The sequence below is a fragment of the Podarcis raffonei genome, chromosome 2 (genome assembly GCF_027172205.1).
Source record: "Podarcis raffonei isolate rPodRaf1 chromosome 2, rPodRaf1.pri, whole genome shotgun sequence".
Taxonomy (NCBI): Eukaryota; Metazoa; Chordata; class Lepidosauria; order Squamata; family Lacertidae; genus Podarcis; species Podarcis raffonei.
In genome coordinates, this window is record NC_070603.1 from 4273823 (window position 1) to 4295616 (window position 21794).

A 21794-nucleotide genomic window follows, 5' to 3' on the forward strand; every position below is an offset into this window, starting at 1 on the left:
TAATGAGGTGCTGTCTAAGAATGTCACATGCTGAGACAGGGTCTGGACCCCAAAACCACTGAACAGCCCACTTATTCCAAGGCCTCACCATGGCCACTTTATGCTCAAGATGCTGGAAAGTAAGATACTAACATCCTATCACATGTGCCTTTGTGGCTAGCAAGGCTGGACAGAGTGCATTCTAGAGGATTCTCAATTAGTGCTCTTAAACTTTCCACATCTCATGAGTTAAAGAGCCCATTGATAGGTGCTTGCCTACTTCCACTATGCAGCTGCCGCCACCACCACCACCATAGATTCCAACAGTTGCTGATACTTTCTGTTTCCTCTCCCATCCTTTCTCCTTAACCATGCAAGCTTGCAGGAACACCTCCTTATTCCCACTTGCAAATCTGCCACATAACTACAGAGGAACCTACCTTGGGTTTTTCTTCAGTGTACTCACTAAAAATTCATGCAAATCTATTCCAGTGGAGTCTGTGTATTCCTGGCTGGAATCTATAACAAAGACAACAGCAACATACTCAAGAAATGCCATGCTCACAGGGAGAATATCCATGGAGTCAAAACAAGCCAGAATATAAAAGGGGTTCTGACAGTGTTGGAAGGACCAAGTTAACGGCTGCCTCTGCCATCACCACAGCCATGGCTTCCTTTGGAGTCAACGGTGGAAAGACCATTTGCAGGACATAACGCTAGCACTTTGAAAGAGCAACAGGCCATATTTGAGGGCAAAGTTACCACCCCAGAACCTTCAAATATATTGATTTCTTGCCCACCCTTTAGCTGCTTGTTCTACCACCAACTGCCTAAACAATCATATGCTAAATTATTGTACCTGACAAGATTACTGGCTTTGCACAAATCTCGGAAGGAGAACTTCTTAATTTTACAACAAGCACTGCTTTGTGGAACAGAATGTGGACCAGAAAGGAAAAGGTAATTAATTAAAGGCTTGTCTGAGCAGTTAAAGTATGTAATGACTGTTTTCTCAAGATTTCATTAGTGGTCTACCTGTGTCCATGTCAGCAAAAAATTTCAGAGTGCTAAGGAGACCAAGGACATTTGATCTTTGCAAATTCTAATATGAATTGATGTGGACTGAGTCAACCATTGCCTGTAACGCATGTATGTACAGTGGTACCTTGGGTTAAGAACTGAACTCGTTCCAGAGGTCCGTTCTTAACCTGAAACTGTTCTTAACCTGAGACACCACTTTAGCTAATGGGGCCTCCCGCTGCTGCCGCACCGCTGCAACTCTATTTCTGTTCTCATCCTGAAGCAAAGTTCTTAACCTGAGGTACTATTTCTGGGTTAGTAGAGTCTGTAACCTGAAGCATCTGTAACCTGAAGCGTCTGTAACCCAAGGTACCACTGTATAAAGATGTGTACTTTCAAAGATATGTTTAAAATAATTGTTGAAATATACACTTAAATGCAATTTTCTGCAGTTTTTTTATTGTAGATTAACATGAAAATGGAATGGAATGGAATAAACTTACAGGTGGACACATGCAAATGTGAATCAGTGGGGATGGGAAAACTTTGGCTCTCCAGGTATTCCTAGACTTCTGCTATCATCATCCCTCTCTATTTGCCCTGCAGGCTGAGGCTGATAGGAATGGGAGTCCAAGAACAGCTGGAGTGCCACAGGTTCCTCATCTTTGTGATATAGACTGGAAATCCATTCCTGGAAAGTTGTGGCAGATGCCCTTATTAGACAGACAGACAGAGGTTGACATATAATGTTGTAATACTCCTTTCCCCTTGTCACGTGGTCAGCTTGAATGCACAAACTGAAAAGAAAGTCCCAGGCCTCTGGTAAATAGGGAAACAGAAACTACTGCTCATCTTTGCCCGCAGAAACCAAGTTCATTCCATAACTGAGACTGCCTTACCTCTAGATAGCATTTTCTTGGGTGCCTTCTCCTTATTTTTCTCTTTTTCTTCTTTTTCAGGGCCATCTTTTGCAGACTTGTCATCTTCCTTGTCAGAGGGACAGCTGACGTGCAACTGTATGATATCCTAGCAACAGGACAAAATCCACACTTTGAAGGCCTCAGAGCTGATGTTTCGCAACCAACAAAAGCTGGAAATATGGTATAATGACCAATTTGATTCCAGTAAGAAATTTTACTTCTGGGTTGAATGGCTAAGAATATAAGAAGAGCTTGCTGGATTAGGCCAGTGGCCCTTCTAGTCCAGCATCCTGTTCTCACAGTGGCTGAATATTTGCCTGTGGGAAATCAGCAAGCAGGATCTGAGTACAAGAGCACTCTCCCTTCTTGTGGTTTCCAGCAACCAGCTAGTCACCCTGGGTCATTTTTGCCTCCCTGTGCAACATGTGGCTACATGCTTGCTCGTGTGATTTATGTGGAGTTATGATTTTTATGCTAGGAACCTGTTCTTAATTTAAAAGGTTGACTACAGTGGATAAGATGTCCTTTTAGTCCATCTGCATCCCCTCTCCTCTCCAAACATGACATTACCCCCCAAAATAGAATGCATTAGATTGTAGGTAACTGATGAGTAATTGTATATTCAGGAAGTGGGGGATTTTCGGCAGGTCAGTAAGGAACCCTGTGGATTTTTGCCTACCTGCCTACAATGTGGCATGGCTCACTTAACTAATCTGTACTAATCTTGCAAGCCCTTGTGGCAGGTATATTTTTGTTGCTCATTTATTGCATTTATACCCCACTTTTTTCTCCAAGGAACACAGACAGGGCGGTGTAAATGGCTCTCCCCCTCCCCATTTAATCCCCTGTGAGGTAGGTTGGGCTGAGAGGCAGCAACTGGCCCAAGCTTAACCAGTGAGCTTCATGGCTGGGGGTGGGGTTGGAACACTGGTCTCCCAATCACTAGTCTGAGATTCTAACCACAGCTGTCTCTGGCACCTTGTTTGCTCCTGTTCTTAGATTGCAGCACACTATATACAATCTAGGTGTGGCTCTGCCATATAAGTGCATGCTATGGGTGCGGTTTGCTGCTATCTTATGGCTTTGAGGTTAAAATCCCCTACAGCGATCTGATCATAGGTATAGTTTGGTATCACTAGAAGATGAAAAGCTTCTTTAATACACCCTGAAAACCTTCTCTGAAATTGACTTTTTACGGTTTTAATCTGATGGCTCGAATATGCTATGTTTCAATATAGGAAGGTATAGGAGCTCATATAGGAAGGTATGCTTTTTAGACGTGGGAGACAGTAAATCAGAACAGAGGTTTGCTATGAAAGCACACACACTAGCATACAGTAAGCCTGGAACTTATGCTGGGTTTGCGTTCCGGGGACTGCGCCTAAAGTCAAAATTGAGTGTAGTCAAAAGCCATTGGGGGGATTGCCAAAGTCATTTTCCCCAGAACCCTGCTCCCTTTTTATTTTTATTTATTTATTATTTGTCATGCACATAAAGCTGAATGTGCACAAGTTAAACATGCACAAGTTGTGGGCTTACTGCATCCAGATAACAAATATACAATTTAACCAGGACTGTCATTTTTCTTTTAAAGGCTTCAAACTTTCCTACAGGTAAGCTTTCAACCTTGATCAGAACTATTAAGAAAAATCATCACTGAAAGCAGTGTCTCCCGTGGCTGGAAAAGTGATGTGACTACAACTAGGCTTACCTGGGTATCCAATGTCCCATCCACAAAGGGGCTAGAAGACTCTTCACATACAGCCAGGCTCCTGACTAGCTTCAGCTTTGAATTTGACTGCAAAAGGAGGGGGGAGTCTGTAGTAAGACACAGGCAGCTAGAATTCCCTTTCAATATATGAATGAGCTGCTGTTCAACTAATGCTAATTAAGTTAGCTCTATACTAATGAGAAATGCAATTATGTTTTGTCCAGTAGTAACACATGGCAAAGCAGTCAAGCATAAGATACCAAGTGCATAGTGATTTTCTCTCCCTTAACATGCTTGATAGAGATTCAAGTCTGGCACCTGTGGAGGTACTTAGCCTCTGCTAACACAGTGACGTGAAGGTCATATACATTGATAGGGCTTCTCTGCAGCTAACCAACCCATTAAATAATCTGCAGACTGTTAAACCACTGATGGTAAGTGACAAAAAGGAATGACTAACTTCTTCCTGCCTTAATTGAAAGCCTGTCATTAAACTGCTGCCTTCTTGACAAACGTAGTTATTCTGGGTGATCTACTATAGTAGCATTTAAAGAAAATGCTTAAAATAAATGTCTGCCTCAGACTGTTTGGTGAATGGACCTGCAAGTAAGAGAGTGTGAATGTAGCAACACAAAAGTATTTTACTTGAACAGAAGCAGTCATGGTGAAATATGGTCTAGGAACCATAGTTAAGATATTATCTCCAATATAATAAAGGAAAGTTAAAGGTGCATATGACAAGGGCATAAGAGAATCAAATGGAAGAAAAAGAACAGTGCCATAGCAGTTTAATCTCAAAAGATTTGGGGCAGATACAAATTACAAATACTATAAACACAAATTCTGAAATAATACTAGGTCTTAAAGGTAAAGGGACCCCTGACCATTAGGTCCAGTCATGGCCGACTCTGGGGTTGCGGCGCACATCTCGCTTTATTGGCCGAGGGAGCCAGTGTACAGCTTCCGGGTCATGTGGCCAGCATGACTAAGCCGCTTCTGGTGAACCAGAGCAGCGCACGGAAACGCCGTTTACCTTCCCGCTGGAGCGGTACCTATTTATCTACTTGCACTTTGACGTGCTTTCGAACTGCTAGGTTGGCAGGAGCAGGGACCGAGCAACGGGAGCTCACCCCGTCGCGGGGATTCGAACCGCCGACCTTCTGATCGGCAAGTCCTAGGCTCTGTGGTTTAACCCACAGCGCAACCCGCGTCCCTCCATACTAGGTCTTAGTAAAGCAATAAACCACCACCTGGGCTTTGCTGGTTTTGGTCTGCATTTGTGAGCAAATAATAATAATAATAATAATAATAATAATAATAATAATAATAATTAATAATTTTTTATTTATACCCCGCCCTCCTCAGCCAAGGCCGGGCTCAGAGCGGCTTACAAGCAATAATAAAAACAAGATGAATGATTACAACTTAAAAACAAAAATAAAAAACAACATTAAAATAATGGAACATTAAAATATTAAAATGTAGCCTCATCGCAGGAGGAGAAGGAAAAGAAAAAAGAAAGAGAGGGAGGGAGGGAATCAAATTGGCTCCAAGCCAAAGGCCAGGCGGAACAACTCTGTCTTACAGGCCCTGCGGAAAGAAATCAGATCCTGCAGGGCCCTGGTCTCATGAGGCAGAGCGTTCCACCAGGCTGGAGCCAGTGTTGAAAAGGCCCTGGCTCTGGTTGAGGCCAATCTAACTTCCTTAGGGCCTGGGACCACAAGCGTGTTGTTCCATAGAAAATAAAGGATTCTAGTACCTCCCTTCTCCTTAACATTTTACCTCTCAATGTCCAGGGAAATGTTTTGTACAGAGGGAAAATTAAGCATGTGAACTCTCACCTGTAGTGTAGAAGTTGTACAAGTCAAAACACAGGTTTATCACCTCAATGAGATGACCAGGTCTAGACACTTAAAGCCAGACCAGAGGCAAGAGTTTTCCATAGAACTGCAGAGCTCAGATGGACCCCAAGGGTCATCTAGCCCAACCCCCTGAAATGCGGGAATTTCAACTAAAGCGTCCATGACTGATGGCCACCCAACCTCTGCTTTAAAACCTCTAATGAAGGAGAGTCCACCACCTTCCAAGGGAGACCATTGCACAGCCTAACTCCTCTTACTGTTAGAAAGTTCTCCCTGGTGTTTAATTGGAATCTCCTTTCTTGTAACTTGAAAACACTGCCCTGAGTCCTACCCTCCTGAGCAGGAGAAAACAAGCTTATGCCATCTTCCATGTGACAGCCCTTTATATATTTGAAGGCGGCTATCATATCTCTGTCTCCTCTTTTCTAGGCTAAATATTGTGCATGGCTTCCACAAGATACACAGGTTTCACTGAGTTTCCAAGAGAAGGCAGTTTCATAGCTGTGAGGCAGTCAATGAGCGCAGTGCCTGTAGCCCCTTGCCCCCTGCAGCATGTATTGTCATTCATGCTTAGCTGATATTAAAAATCACAATGAAACCTAGGAGTAAAGGGCAACCTCTTTGCCATGCTGAGGCCTCAACTGGTTAACCATTAAGCACAAGCAATGAACAGTGAAAAGCAAGAAGATTTGGGATAAAGGAGCAAGAAGAGTCATATCTGGAGCACTGATAGGAATGAGAGATTCTGGGACTCAATGCCGTGGATCAGACCGCCTATCAAAAGGTGGAGGTAACCAAACTGGCTATACTTTGATTCTTTTATACAAGGGGAGGCCATTATGTTCCATCAGCCATTAAGGTATTTAATGCAAAACTTGTATCTCAACTCCTCTACGCCTGGTTCAATGGCTCATTCTCCAGGTTCAAAGGCTTCCAGGCAAAGTTTCTCCGGTCCCTCCTACAAGTTCCAAATTGTGTTCCAAATGCAATACTATTTTTAGAAACAGGTGAATGTCCTTTATCAACTAAAGCATGGTGGGCTGCCCTGAGATACTGGCTCAAGATCTCAGTCGTTGGCCTAGGGAAGGGGTAACTTCCATGCCTAAACAACGAGGAGTTTACCAGCTCATGGATGAATATTATGGTTAGAAAAGCCACTTTGATTGGTATGCCACCTTCTCTCCTGTACCATCTGGGCTATGATACTGCCCTTGAATCTCTGAGGCAAAGGCTCTGGGACATATCACATAGTGATCTCCGATCTCAATCTCATGTTATCTGTGGTCCATTAGCAGTAGGAATTCACTATGGGTTCAATTTTCAGACACCCGCGTCTCTTAGAAATTTGTCTGTATCAACATATCGGTGTCTTTTCACCAAAGCCAGATTAAATGTATTCCCATCAGAAGTGCTAAATGGCAGACTGAGAGGCATCCCTTATCAAAATAGGATCTGTGTATGCTCTCAGGACATCGACTGTATGAGGCATATTTTATTGCATTGCGGACAATATGATCAAGCTAGGGAAATATTGATTAAACCACTACTGGCAAACTGGCCGAGTCAATCTGAAGCCTACTATACCAAATATCTTCTGGACGACAAGTCCAATGATATCACAGCAGCCATGGCAAAGTTTCTTTCAGTAGTCATACAAATCAAAGATCAATAAACCCATGACTAAACAAATAACACTTCGGTCTCCCTTCCCTGGGGCGGTTGTCTGTATGAATCTGTATTTTATTCTGAATCCATGTTATGGGTTGTTGGACCACAATAAAGATTTTATTTATATATATATATATATATATATATATATATACACACACACACACACACACACACACACACACAATGTGAAGAATGACTGCAGAAAGATCAGAGTCATGTAAGTTCTTGCTGCAGCATCACCTGGTAAAAAGAAATCAACAGTATCTTACCTTGGCTCTTTTTCTAGCATGCCCATGATTGGAGGTCCGCCTCTGCAACAACAACAAAAAAGGAGAGGAGGAACAATGGTGGAAAAATCACTCCCGTTGCGCATTCTATGAGATGTAAGATTAGGGAGGAGGGAATCACAACACATTGGGAGGAATTAAATGTAACAGTATAGGAATTGTTCCATCAACACCAGCATTTCAGCTTGCTGGAAACAATGTTCTCTCCTCTCCCCACACATTTTTCTGGGGGTTCTCCTGATACACACTCCTAGGCAATCTGGGCAGGCACAGGGGTGAGGGGGAGTCCCACTGTGCTAGCAGAAGTCCATGCCATATATTATCTTGCAAGAATCTAATGCAAACAGGTTAATTCTGCATACGTTTTGCAAAGGACCAAAACCAGCTATGGCAGGAAACTGCCATAACCATGTAAAGATAAAATAAGGAAATAAAATGCAAGAGAAACATTGTGTGGTCAAGTCCAGTTTAACCATCCAATTTCATGGATTTAAAAGGACGCCTACAACTGAGGTCTGTTAAAATCATGGTGTTCTTTCTCTCTCCTACAAGGGATGCGGGTGGCGCTGTGGTCTAAGCCACTGAGTCTCTTGGGCATGGGGCCTACAAATACATCTCAAAGTTCATCTTTTTCTGTGAAATTTTTGCCAAATTTCACACTTCTCTCCAAAGTGATGTCTAGGTGTATAAAATTGCATTTGTCCATATCTCTCTTACTCATCCCCTCAGTTCTCTCTTTTCACTGCTTAACTTTAGACTGCCACAATCCTTGGAGCAGGTATTTGCCTGTTAATTGCTATGCCTTCTGTGTTTCTTTGGAGCAGGATTTGTGTGTCTGCAATATAAAGTGGCTTGAACATCTTCCTGGGTCCATGTCCCACTCTTTTTTTTAATACTGAAGAGATGAAGCCATCGTGGCCACACTAAATCAGCAATTCTACACACACTTATCTGGGAGTAAGTCTCACTGAACTCAAAGACTTACTTCTGGGTGGATTGTACTGTAAGAAGTCCATAGGACTCATTTATGTGATGGGGTAGAAAAAAAGAAACAAGAATCACCTCTCCTCATACGAACTGACCCAGACCGTGCAATTATCATCTGAGGTCTTTCCTCATGTGCCTCCTCCACAATAAGTTTGGAGGGCACCAACATGAGAAGGGGCCTTTTCTGTGGTGGTTCCCCATTGGTGGAATGCTCTCCTCAGGGCGGCTCGCCTGGCACTTCCATTACATATCTTCAGGTGCTAGATAATAATAATTCTCTCAAAGCAGGCCTTGGACTGATTAACATTCTGTGTCCTTTTACATGTGTTTGTGTGAGTGGGGTTAATGTTTCGTTCTGGTTTTTATTATGTCTTTTGTGTTCTCATTTTGTATTTTTATGTTGTGAACCGCCCTGTGATCTTTGGATGGAGGGCAGTATACAAAACTAATAATAACAGCAGCAGCAGCAGCAGCAGCAGCAGCAGCAGCAGCAGCAGCAGCAGCAACACTGGCCTGGAAAAGATTTCCTAAAATGATCCAGCAAAGTACAGTGGTACCTCTAGTTATGAACTTAATTCATTCTGGAGGTCCGTTCTTAACCTGAAACTGTTCTTAACTAGAGGCATGCTTTCGCTAATGGGGCCTCTTGCTGCCGCTGCGCCGCCGGCACACAATTTCCATTCTCATCCTGGGGCAAAGTTCTCAACTCAAGGTAACTCTTCCAGGTTAGCAGAGTTTGTAATCTGAGGCATTTGTAACTCGAGGTACCACCGTATATGGCAGCATGACAAGAACCTCACCACTGATTACCATGGCTCTTTCTCTAACAGTACCAGGTTCGCACCATGCTGAGATTAATGAGTAATTTGGTGGTAGAATACGGTACTGCGGACGTCCAGAACTGCTGGAACCCCTAATTAAGTGAACTTAACAAAAGGGCCAAAAAGGACCTCTGCCTGATATACTGCAATAGGGAGTCCAAGATCTACTGCCAGTTAGCATTGGGCTTTGATGGGTCTGTTGGTATACATGAAAGATCTTCCTCCAATTACCTGTGATTCTTGCCGTGTACTACTCTCCTCCCCATCCTTCTCAACTTCCTCTTTGCTTGGTGACCTGGATACAAATTTGTTTTTGTTCACAGATTCCTCAACCACTTTCTTTTCCAATTCTTTCATTATCTCCAGTGTCTCCTGTGTTGTGTTGCTGTTAGACATCTTCAGCACAGTATAGTGTTAGTGATGGACACCTGCAGGTAGGGACAGAAGGGATGGAGGTCAGTGCATCCAAGAATAAAGGCTTCTCTTTTTTTGTTTTGTTTTCCCATTCCCTCTTTCCCTTTTCATTTTTAAACAGAACTCCCTGTTTCCTTGCTCTTTGTCACATACTGAAGCTATACTTGCTCAGGATCTTGTCTCTAGAGTCCTTCTTCATGTTATTGAAGATCTGACACTACACTTTTCATATCTCTTTATGTAATCTGCTGGAAGGGGGTGCAGATGCATTCCTGACAACACAATACAATCTAAATCAAATCCCTAATGAATACACAGTGGAAGTGAAGAACAGGTTTAAGGATTTCGATTTGGTGGACAGAGTGCCTGAAGAACTATGGATGGAGGCTCATAACATTATACAGGAGGCAGCAATGAAAAGGAAATGCAAGAAAGCAAAGTGGCTGTCCAATGAGGCCTTACAAATAGCAGGGGAGAGAAGGCAAGCAAAATGTGAGGGAGATAGGGGCAGTTACCCCATTCAGGACCAGGGAGTCCCCCACACCTGCCCACCATCCCCCAGAAACAGTACTTCTGTCTTGTCAGGATTCAACCTCAATCTGTTTGCCCCCAACCACCTCTGGACACCCACACAGGACGTTCACTGCCTTCGAGAGGTAGAGCTGGGTATCATCCACATATTGGTGTACACCCAGCCCAACTCCCCTGATGATCTCTCATACAGCATGGAGGAGAGTACAGAGCCCTGAGGCACCCCACAAGTGGGTGCCCAGGGGTCCAAGCTGCTAACTGCAACATTGCCAGTGAGAGCTTCCATCACAATGCAAATAGCAGTGGACTGGAGGAGGCCATCTTCATCAAGATTACGGTGGCAGTGGGGGGAAGCCAAGCTCAACTTCTCCACTCACTGCAGTTCCAGCTGAGCACCACCATGGCAGCCATTTTTGTTTTAAAAACCAGTCATATTAAACACAAAAACTCATTTATGCCTGGCCCTCAATGGCTTTGCTTACCAGGGGAATAGGTAGGTTTTGCCTCCCTCTGCCACTGTGTGTGAAGGCACCTCTGAACTATATATCACCAGTAAGTGAATGCTTACTTCCCCACATAGAAATGCCTAACAAAGTGTTGTATTTGTTTTTTTTATAAAATATTTATTAAGCTTTTTTCAAAGAAAGACATAAATTTGCAAAATAGAAAAAAATAAAAACAAAGAATTACAATGTTAAAGAAAAAACAGAGAATATAAAAGAGCTGAAAAAAATACAAATAGAAAATATATACAAAATACAAAAAAGACAAAGTAGCTGAAAAGAAAAAAGAATTTAAAAAGCAAATCCGATTTTCAATATTTATAGACTCATTTGCTTATTTTCTTGACTTCCTCACACCTCCCCTTTTTGTATTCCCATTTATATAATCGATTCAGCAAATCCTTACCTTCTTTCATTTATCTTAACTTTGATCTTAACCTATTATAACAATATATTTTCATCCATTATCAATCCGTATTTACATATTCTTATTACTCTTATTGCCAATACCACTTATTTTCAATCCAACATCATTTTAACATTCATTAATTTTACAGTATTTCTGCAGATAGTCTTTAAATTTCTTCCAGTCTTCTTCCACCGACTCTTCTCCCAGGTCTCGGATTCTGCCAGTCATTTCTGCCAATTCCATGTAGTCTATCACCTTGGTCTGCCACTCTTCCAGTGTGGGTAATTCTTGTGTCTTCCAAGCAAAGTGTTGTATTTGGTGACACTCCTCTCGTGAAAACAAAACCTACTTCTCCCGCCTGGTCTCTTGCATTAAAATGGATCTTTGTAGTTCTACTTGTGTATCTATCCACTAGCCTTTGCCTTTCTGTATCTGCTCACTTAACTGAAGTAAAGCCATGATAACCTGCAGATGAACCCTTCAAGAATGTGTTAGACCGGAATGCCTATACAGTCGTACCTTGGATTCCGAACACCTTGGAACTCAGATGTTTTGGCTCCCGAACGCCGCAAACCCCGAAGTGATTGTTTCTGTTTGCGAACATTCTTTTGGAACCTGAACGTCCGACAAGGTTTCAGCGGCTTCTGATTGGCTGCAGGAGCTTCCTGCAACCAATCAGAAGCCACAATTTGGTTTTGAAAGTCGAACGGACGTCCGGAACGGATTCCATTCGACTTCCAAGGTACGACTATATATGGTATAGCAATACAATCTCTCTTTTTTTTACCTTGAACATCATAGAACTGGCCAAAACCTGTTTAAACTGCTTATACCTACCTAATGTGCCAGACCACTTCTAACTGCTTTTTGTCAATACGTAGTTTTCTGCACCTGTGTCAGGTCTTTGAGTAGTCTTCTGTAAAAGAGAAGAGCACCACCCAAAGCCCTGGGTCAGTCCTCTTGGAGCGATAGCCCAGGGAATTGACCACTCAGCACTGTTTTAGAAATAAAGTCTGGTTGTGCCTACTTTCATGTTTCCCGACTCCGTCTCTTGATAGGGAATTTGGGCTCTACCTACCCATGGAACGAACAAAGGGCATATTTTTGCCACAGCTCCCCTACCCAACACACTAGACACTGGGTAGCCTGGTTCACTGAGAGGGATCCCACAGGTGTGTGCCATAGAAATGCACTCTGCCAACCCAAAGTACAGCTGTTCTTGCAACAACAAGGTACACATGTAACTCATCATAATTATGGGCAATTTCTCAGTGCTCTAGAACAGAAGGTCTGCCATGTAACAGAAATGAACTTTCTATAAAAAATAAGTTGTAATTATGCCACTCTCCTGCTAATTACACTGCATTCAATGTGGATCGTTATTTTGCTATTTTGCCATGTTCTGTTTCATTATTTAAGACCTGTAAATCACTTAAAGATTCCTTTTGAAATATGACATGGTTCAGAAATGATTTTAAATAAATAATAAATTAAGAAATAAATAAGGGGATGGTGAAGAAAACAATCTTCCCTATGAGGAACAAAGACAAAGCCAAGCTATGCATTTCAGGAACTGGAACTCAATTTTTATTTCAGTCTGGGAAAGGCCCACTGAAAGAGAAGCATGCAAGATTTAAGTATTTAATTTAAAGTCAGCCATTAAATGAGCAAACATCTGTATAGGGATGTGAACCATAGTCTCCCACAGTTCTGTTACACCCTTCCCTGCATTTAATTTGATTATGACAATCCCTTCTTTAAGAAATTTGTTCTTAACACTACTGCTTTCACCTATTTGTGTTTAAGAAAGCCGTTTTCCAGATCAAGTGCCATAATATCAACTTGGTATGTTTATATAAAGACATACCAGTTTACAGCATGAGATCACAAGGAACACAAAGGAACATTAGTAATTTTGAAAGATGTTTATTCAGCAGCATAACATGCACCAAGAACAAGGTGAGATGCTCTTCAGGCATGAGGCATCTAACAGAGGCACCTAAGACCATTTATGCAAAGGCTGAGTCCCCACCACCAATTTCAAAGCTGAGTCCCTACCATGACCACATATTTTCACCAGCCTCCCTCAAAACTCCTTTTTTGAATCACCTGAGTAGAAACTGCCATGTGCAGATCAAAATTTTACTTTAATGTGTTGTCAATTTTGCACATAGGTCTCTTGAAAAAAGGCCATTATACTTACCGTAAAAGGTATTTCTGGATCCCATAAAAAGCTGCCACTAGATTGGGCTTAGGTTTGGTGCCGCCTGGCAGTCAATAGGCAACATTGCAAGCTTGCAATAATAAACAAACAATTCAAACCGGAAGCTTGTATCTTAGCTCCTCGCTCCTTCCTCCCTCAGTTTTTTAGATTACAAGCCAGGAAGTGATGAGATTTGGTATTCGTATAGCGTGGGAGACAGCATTCAACAAGAAAATGTTGCCTAAAAGATTCACTGAGACTCCCTGGTACAGTAGAATGATGGAAGAAAATCAGCTGCTGACGGCCTAGGTGGGCTCTGGAATCAGCTTTGCAGGACCCAGAAATACCTCTCACGATAAGTATAACAGCCTTTTTTCAAGAGAACTATGTGCAAAATTGGCAACACATTAAAGTAAAAATTTAGGTGTTATGAAATACCTTTCATGCTAAGCATACAGGCCTTTTCTGGAGACCCCGTAAAAGCTGTGGACAGATTGGGATGTACAAAAGCCTACAGACCCATGAAGGGTGGGACAAATAGAAAACTGCTGTTTAGATGGCTGGAAGGACATACTATAATGCCCTCCTGCCAAAGGCAGCCTCAGCTGAGGCAAAAATGTCTCAATTATGTAATGATAAAGGATTGCAGGATGTGGCAATCATATGGGTGTTCTGACAATCTCTTGTAGAGGGGCATTTAGGGAGAAGGCTGCAGGCCTGGTCAAATGAGCCTTCATTCGTGTAGGTGGAGGGAGACATAAGCCAACAAGATGGATCCTTTTAGCCATCTAGCTTGGGCAGTAGATGAGACTCCCCATCAAGGGAGGAAGAAAGGAGGTAAAGAGCAAGCTGGTCCAACATATGGATGGTGTACGATGAATGTGGACCTTCCATGTTGACTAAGCATCAAGGGACTGTCATGTCTACTGATTGATGCACCGGAAAAAACCCAAATGACAGAAGGATGAGTTTCTGTTGGCAATGGAATTGTGAAAGTACCTTTGGAAGGAATGATGAGTTGGTTAGCAGGATTCATCTATTCCTGTAGAGAAATCCAATGATGTCTCTGGGGCAGCCAGTGAAGATGCATGTCCACTGTGGCAGCTGCTCCTTTCCTGCTGACAGAAAAGCTGCTCCACCTCATTGCCAGGTGAGGGCAATCAGCTGCCCTGTTCTCCATCAGCCTGAGGGGAAGGCAGCGCCTCGCAACTGGCTGCCTGGTTTTCCCTCAGCATGAGGGAAGGCAGCTCAGATCAGCAGTGTTATCGGCTGAAATCATCATGCAATATCGGTGGTGCCTTGAAATCAGCTGCCCTGCTCTCCCTCACAAGAGGAGCGATATATTGCTGCGTATTGCTAGGTCAAAATTGTTATCAACCAATATATTGAAAAATTGCAAAGTGCTGAAACAGACCATAAAATTTGTGATATTACCATGCAAAAATGACAAAAGTTTGAGGGGGAGGCAAGTGATGGTGCCTCAGACCCCCTGGGTGCGTTTCATGGACACCCACTGGTCTCCGGACCCCTAATTGGGAACCACTGGTCTACAGTGGTGAAGCGATCAACTTCTGCTTCCCCAAAGCAACCGGTTATGAGATGGAAGTTCTCTGGGTGGAGTTTCTATTCCCCATGGTTGAAAAGTTCTCTGCTCAGCCAAATCTGCAGTATCTTGTCCACTGAGGTTTCTACTCTTATGGAAACTTACCTAGAGGACGAGTTTGGAGGTCTCCTGCTGCAAGGTGCAGGTTTTGTTACCTCCTTATCTCTCTCTCTCTCTCTCTCTCTCTCTCTCTCTCTCTCTGTGTGTGTGTGTGTGTGCGCGCGCGCTTTTACAATGAAGACTGATCATGTGAATCAGGACTGCTCAAATGCACCTGTGAACTGCAAGTGTTGTACTGTGAGTGCGATCACTCGAAGTTCCATGATGTTGGTTGATAGGAGGGCTCTTCCCTGGACCAGTGGTCCTGGCCTGGATGTTCTTCACAATTGTTCCTCACCCTGTTGGACTGACATCTGTGGTTATTAGTATTAGAGGTGGAACATTGTCTAGGGAACCTCTCTGCAAGTTCAATGAATTCAGTCACCAGTTCAGAGAATCCTCAGCTGACCTGGGCAATTGGAATGGGAATTCTGCACTTGCGAGTGCTGGATCTCTGATGGGGGAAGAGGAGTCACTGAATGAGTTGTATGGTATTTCTGAACTCTCTTGGAGAGATTTGATGAGACTGGAGAGAGTACAGTTTGTGTGGAGACTAGGTTTAATTCCAGGCAAAGACCATTGCGGATAGTGCCCAGCACCCATTTGTCTGACGTGATCTGCTGCCAACTGTGGGAGTATCGCATGAGCCATGAGTGTAGGAACACTGCTGAGAGTGATAGGATTGTTCTGTTGTAGGAGTTGATTTCCTTTTAATCCTCTGCCCTGCCTGTTCTGGGGAGTGGGGAGGGCCAAAAAACCCCTTCCCTCTATAGGATCTTGAGACTTGACAAGAGTAGTTTAGTGTCCTGATCCCCTTGCCTACCTGGCAGCCAGTGTGCCAAGACCAAGTCCAAAACCCAAGCGTCGATCAGCATCTGCAAAGCCCACAGTCCGAGATCTAAAGTAGAAGGCTGACAGTCAGGAAATGAGGTTCAGGGTCAATCCAAGTCCGAAGTCAGGATGCAGTCCAGCGTCAAGCCTTAAGTAGAAACCCATGGATGTCCAGCAGTATCCAAGACAAGGTCCCTCAACATGGGCAGCCGAGCAGTCACAGCACCTCAGCTCTGCTGCCTTCTTACACTGTGCCTGCTGATTGCAGTATCTGGGCTGGATGAGGCATGTGACTCTCACCAACTCTCAGCTTACCCCAGCTAAGGGAATCACATGCCTTCTTCTCCACCTGGCCAGCAAGTGAACCGGGCTGCAGGCCCTGGCCTGCCTCTGCTTCCTGGAGTGCCCCACTTGCTGTTCCCTACACCTCAGGATCCACTATGTTTGTGGGTACAGGGGCGCCTCTGGCGAAGGGTCCCGCTGCTTGGCTTCCTGCACACTGAATCCCATCCCCGTGCCATCCTCTGTCACTCCGTGAGTGCTACCTACACAAACCTCTCCTTCCCCATCCCCAGCATGCCCCTCTGAGTCCCAGCCACACCCCTCACCGGCATCCTCTTGTTCCACCCAGAAGTCCTGCCAGTTCATGACATTTGGCTTATAGGGATGGAAAGGACAGCATGTGAAAGACCTGTCATATCTCCTTTCTTCGGCACGGGTGTCAACTGGGACGTCCTTTAATGCTTTTTCTTGAAGTGTTTAACCCATACAAAAAGGTTCAGAGACCCAACTCTGGTGTGAGAGCACATTGGCCTTCTGGTGCACTGGAAATCTTTGCCAAGGACTTTTAATTTGTACTGCTGCTGAGCACTGAACACACATTATTGCTTGTTTTGCAAGCAATAGGAATTAACAATATAGAATTACCAGTTACTAACCAAAGTCTGATTTCCAGACAATTACCATAGGGAGGCATGTCTAGATTAGCCATTAATGAGCTAAGAGAATAGGACTTCAAGACAAACAGAGACCCTGTCAGTGACTGGCTGGACGAGGAAGAGTGGTGGCAGCCAGTGGGCCAGGAGACACCTGAGAGGGAAGGGAGCTTTGAACCAGGTTCAGACTGGTGGGACAGAGAGGAGTCATCAGCAGAGAGTGATGGTGAAGGGGAGAGGCTTGAGGTAGCCACAGACGCTGATAGAGAAGGAGAAAGAGCAGGGGCTGTGTCTCCTGCTCTGCAATAGACTACTGAATTGGCTCCTTCCTCCAGCCCCATTCTGTAAGGTTCTGAACTTAGGCAGGTGCACAAATATAAGATAGGGGACACCTGGCTTACTAGCAGTGCATGTGAAAAGAATCTATGGGTCTTGGTAGACCACAAGCTGAACATGAGTCAACAGTGTGATGCAGCAGCAAAAAAACCTAATGCTATTCTAGGCTACATCAACAGTAGTGTCCAGATCTGAGGAAGTAATAGTACCACTCTATTCTTAGTCAGACCACACTTGGAATACAGTGGTATCTTGGTTCTCAAACTTAATCCGTTATGGAAGTCCATTCCAAAACCAAAGTGTTCCAAAACCAAGGCACACTTTCTCATAGAAAGTAATGCAAAATGGATAAATTCGTTCCAGACTTTTAGAAACAACCCCTAAAACAGCAGTTTAACCATTTACCTCTACTGTTAATGGTTCTCTTGACTGCAGCTTTTATCCATTTCCGCTGTCGCACAATCAATCAATCAATCAATCAGTAGCTGAACTGGGTTCCACACAGTCACAAAAATAAAACAAAAAGCCACAAAAACACAAAATGAATAGCAAAAACAGACAGATCTCAGCGTAGCACTCAGAATGGAAGTGTGGCCCTCGAAACGTAAGTTTGGCACTCAGAACAGAAGCGTTGCACTCGAAATGGAAGTGTGGCACTCAAATCAGAAGCATAACACTTTTGCCTTCTTAAAAAAGTTCGCAAACCGGAGCACTTACTTCCGAGTTTGCAGCGTTCGGATTCCAAGTTCCAAATTTTTCAAGAACTAAGCTGTTCCACTGTACTGTGTCCAATTCTGGACACCACAATTTAAGAAGGATGTTGACAAGCTGGAACGTGTACAGAGGAGGGCAACCAAGGGCCTGGAAACCAAGTCTTATGAGAAGCGCTTGAAGGAGCTGGGTATGTTTAGCCTGGAAAAGAGGAAACTGAGAGGAGATATGATCCAAGATGTAACTGAACGACTGCAAGGAATCATAAAACCCACTGACAAATACCCCTTCCTCTTGGTTCATGTGGGAACCAATGACACTGCAAGCAATAGCCTCCAGAAGATCAAAAGAGATTACGAGGCTCTGGGCAGGAAATTGAAGCAATTAAATGCACAAATTGTCATCTCATTTGTCCTCCCAGTTGAACGACGTGGCCCAGGGAGAGAGGGAAAAATAGTGGAAGTGAACAACTGGCTTCGCAAATGGTGTAAACAGGAACGGTTTGGATTCTTAGATCACGGAATGCAGTTTCTTGAAGATGGACTTCTGGCAAGCGATGGGCTGCACCTCACAATGGTTGGGAGGAATGTTTTTGCAAAAAATCTCAGAAACCTCATCAGGAGGGCTTTAAACTGACTAATGTGGGGGAGGGAGACAGTGCTCCTGAAGGTAGGAGTCTATCAATTGATGAAGATGATCATCCAAATGTCATAGACCGAATGGAGCAAACAGCACGCAGACCTAGGGGTGAGAGGAAAAAATCCTTAAATAAGAGACATGGGGGAATGATTAATGGACTTCAATGTCTGTACACTAATGCGCAAAGCATGGGAAATAAACAAGATGAGCTTGAGCTCTTGGTACAGCAAACTAAATATGACATAATAGGCATCACTGAAACCTGGTGGGATAAGTCCCACGATTGGAATGTAATAATGGAGGGATACAATCTATTTCAGAGAAACAGACCAGACAAGAAAGGAGGAGGAGTGGCGTTATATGTCAGGGATGTGTATACCTGTGAAGAGATCCAAGATTTAGAACCTCAAAGCCAAAGTGAGAGCATTTGGGTCAAAATTAAGGGAGAGAAGAATAACAGGGACCTCATTGTGGGAGTTTACTATAGATCCCCAAGCCAAACGGAGGACATAGATGATGCCTTCCTGGAACAGATGGCCAAGCATGCAAAAGGAAGGGAGATAGTAGTAATGGGGGACTTCAATTACCCGGATATTTGTTGGATGTCAAACTCAGCCAAGAGCATAAGGTCAAACAGATTCCTCACTGGCCTTGCAGACAACTTCATTGTCCAGAAAGTGGGAGAAGCAACAAGAGGAACAGCCATTTTAGATCTGGTCCTAACCAATGTTGATGACCTGGTTAGTGGGGTAGAAGTGGAAGGATCATTAGGCGCAAGTGATCATGCTCTTCTGAAGTTTACTATACAGCGGAAAGGAGCAGCCAAGCATACTAAGACTCAATTTCTCGACTTTAAGAAAGCCGACTTCATAAAACTTAGGGAAGTGCTGGGTGAGATCCCATGGACAGTAATACTAAAAGGAAAGGGAGTTCATGATGGCTGGGAGTTTGTTAAGAGGGAGATAGTAAAAGCACAACTTCAGGCAATACCAATGAGACGGAAACATGGAAGGTGCCTAAAGAAGCCAGGGTGGCTATCTAAAGAACTTTTAACTGAGTTAAGATTTAAAAAGGATGTGTACAAAAAATGGAAAAGGGGGGAAACCACCAAAGAGGAATTCAAACAAATAGCCAGCACGTGTAGACACAAAGTCAGAAAAGCTAAAGCACAGAATGAACTCAGGCTTGCTAGAGAGGTTAAAAGCAACAAAAAAGGCTTTTATGGGTATGTCCGTAGCAAAAGGAATAAACAAAGAAACAGTGGGGTCACTCAGAGGAGAAGATGGTGAAATGCAAACAGGGGACACAGAAAGGGCTGAACTCCTCAATGCCTTCTTTGCCTCAGTCTTCTCCGATAAAGAAAACAATGCCCGACCTGAAGAATTTGGAGCAAATGATTCAGCAGAGGAAACACAGCCCAGAATAACTAAGGAGATAGTACAAGAATACTTGGCTAGTCTAGATGTATTCAAGTCTCCAGGGCCAGATGAACTGCATCCAAGAGTATTAAAAGAACTGGCAGATGTGATTTCAGAACCACTGGCAGTCATCTTTGAGAATTCCTGGAAAACAGGCGAAGTCCCGGCAGACTGGAGGAGGGCAAATGTTGTCCCTATTTTCAAAAAGGGGAAAAGAGAGGACCCAAATAATTACCGCCCAGTCAGTCTGACATCAATACCAGGGAAGATTCTGGAGCAGATCATTAAGCAAACAGTCTGTGAGCACCTAGAAAGGAATGCTGTGATCACCAATAGTCAGCATGGATTTCTGAAAAATAAGTCATGTCAGACTAACCTGATCTCATTTTTTGACAGAATTACAAGCCTGGTAGATGAAGGGAACGCAGTGGATGTAGCCTACCTTGATTTCAGCAAGGCATTTGACAAGGTGCCCCATGATATTCTTGAAAAGAAGCTGGTAAAATGCGGTCTTGACTATGCTACCACTCAGTGGATTTGTAACTGGCTGACTGACCGAACCCAAAGGGTGCTCATCAATGGTTCCTCTTCATCCTGGAGAAGAGTGACTAGTGGGGTGCCACAGGGTTCTGTCTTGGGCCCGGTCTTACTCAACATCTTTATCAACGACTTGGATGATGGACTCAAGGGCATCCTGATCAAATTTGCAGATGACACCAAACTGGGAGGGGTGGCTAACACCCCAGAGGACAGGATCACACTTCAAAACGACCTTGACAGATTAGAGAACTGGGCCAAAACAAACAAGATGAACTTTAACAGGGAGAAATGTAAAGTATTGCACTTGGGCAAAAAAAATGAGAGGCACAAATACAAGATGGGGGACACCTGGCTTGAGAGCAGTACATGTGAAAAGGATCTAGGAGTCTTGGTTGACCACAAACTTGACATGAGCCAACAGTGTGACGCAGCAGCTAAAAAAGCCAATGCAATTCTGGGCTGCATCAATAGGAGTATAGCATCTAGATCAAGGGAAGTAATAGTGCCACTGTATTCTGCTCTGGTCAGACCTCACCTGGAGTACTGTGTCCAGTTCTGGGCACCACAGTTCAAGAAGGACACTGACAAACTGGAACGTGTCCAGAGGAGGGCAACCAAAATGGCCAAAGGCCTGGAAACGATGCCTTATGAGGAACGGCTAAGGGAGCTGGGCATGTTTAGCCTGGAGAAGAGGAGGTTAAGGGGTGATATGATAGCCATGTTCAAATATATAAAAGGATGTCACATAGAGGAGGGAGAAAGGTTGTTTTCTGCTGCTCCAGAGAAGCGGACACGGAGCAATGGATCCAAACTACAAGAAAGAAGATTCCACCTAAACATTAGGAAGAACTTCCTGACAGTAAGAGCTGTTCGACAGTGGAATTTGCTGCCAAGGAGTGTGGTGGAGTCTCCTTCTTTGGAGGTCTTTAAGCAGAGGCTTGACAACCATATGTCAGGAGTGCTCTGCTTGGCAGGGGGTTGGACTCGATGGCCCTTGTGGTCTCTTCCAACTCTATGATTCTATGATTCTATGATAGCCATCTTCAAATATCTTAAGGGTTGTCACATGGAGGAGGGGGCATGCTTGTTTTCTCCTGCTCTGGAGGGTAGAACTTGAACCAATGGCTTCAAGTTGCAAGAAAGGAGAATCTGACTAAACACCAGGGGAAACTTTCTGACAGTAAGAGCTGTTCAGCAGTGGAACAGACTCCCACGAGAGGTGGTAGTCTCTTCTTCCTTGGAGGTTTTAAAGCAGAGGTTGGATGGTCATCTGTCATGGATGCTTTAGCTGAGATTCCTGAATTGCAGGGGGTGGAATAGATGATCCTTGGGGTCCCATACAACTCTAATATTCTATGATTCTC

The 21794-nt window shown here is 43.8% G+C and overlaps 1 protein-coding gene across 8 annotated transcripts in view; it reads right to left on the bottom strand.

Annotated features, from left to right (window-relative positions):
- The window catches only part of R3HDM2 (R3H domain containing 2), a 97944-nt gene that overhangs the window by 58014 nt on the left and 18136 nt on the right, over window positions 1-21794 (bottom strand). For all 8 annotated transcript variants that reach the window (XM_053370592.1, XM_053370563.1, XM_053370573.1 and 5 more), the window contains exons 2-6: window positions 9490-9686; window positions 7433-7474; window positions 3631-3717; window positions 1899-2025; window positions 420-498 (exon numbers count right to left, since the gene is read on the bottom strand). In XM_053370592.1, the coding sequence (XP_053226567.1) occupies window positions 420-498; window positions 1899-2025; window positions 3631-3717; window positions 7433-7474; window positions 9490-9654 (500 nt within the window). In that variant the 5' untranslated portion in view covers window positions 9655-9686. The remainder of the gene's footprint in view (window positions 1-419; window positions 499-1898; window positions 2026-3630; window positions 3718-7432; window positions 7475-9489; window positions 9687-21794) is intronic.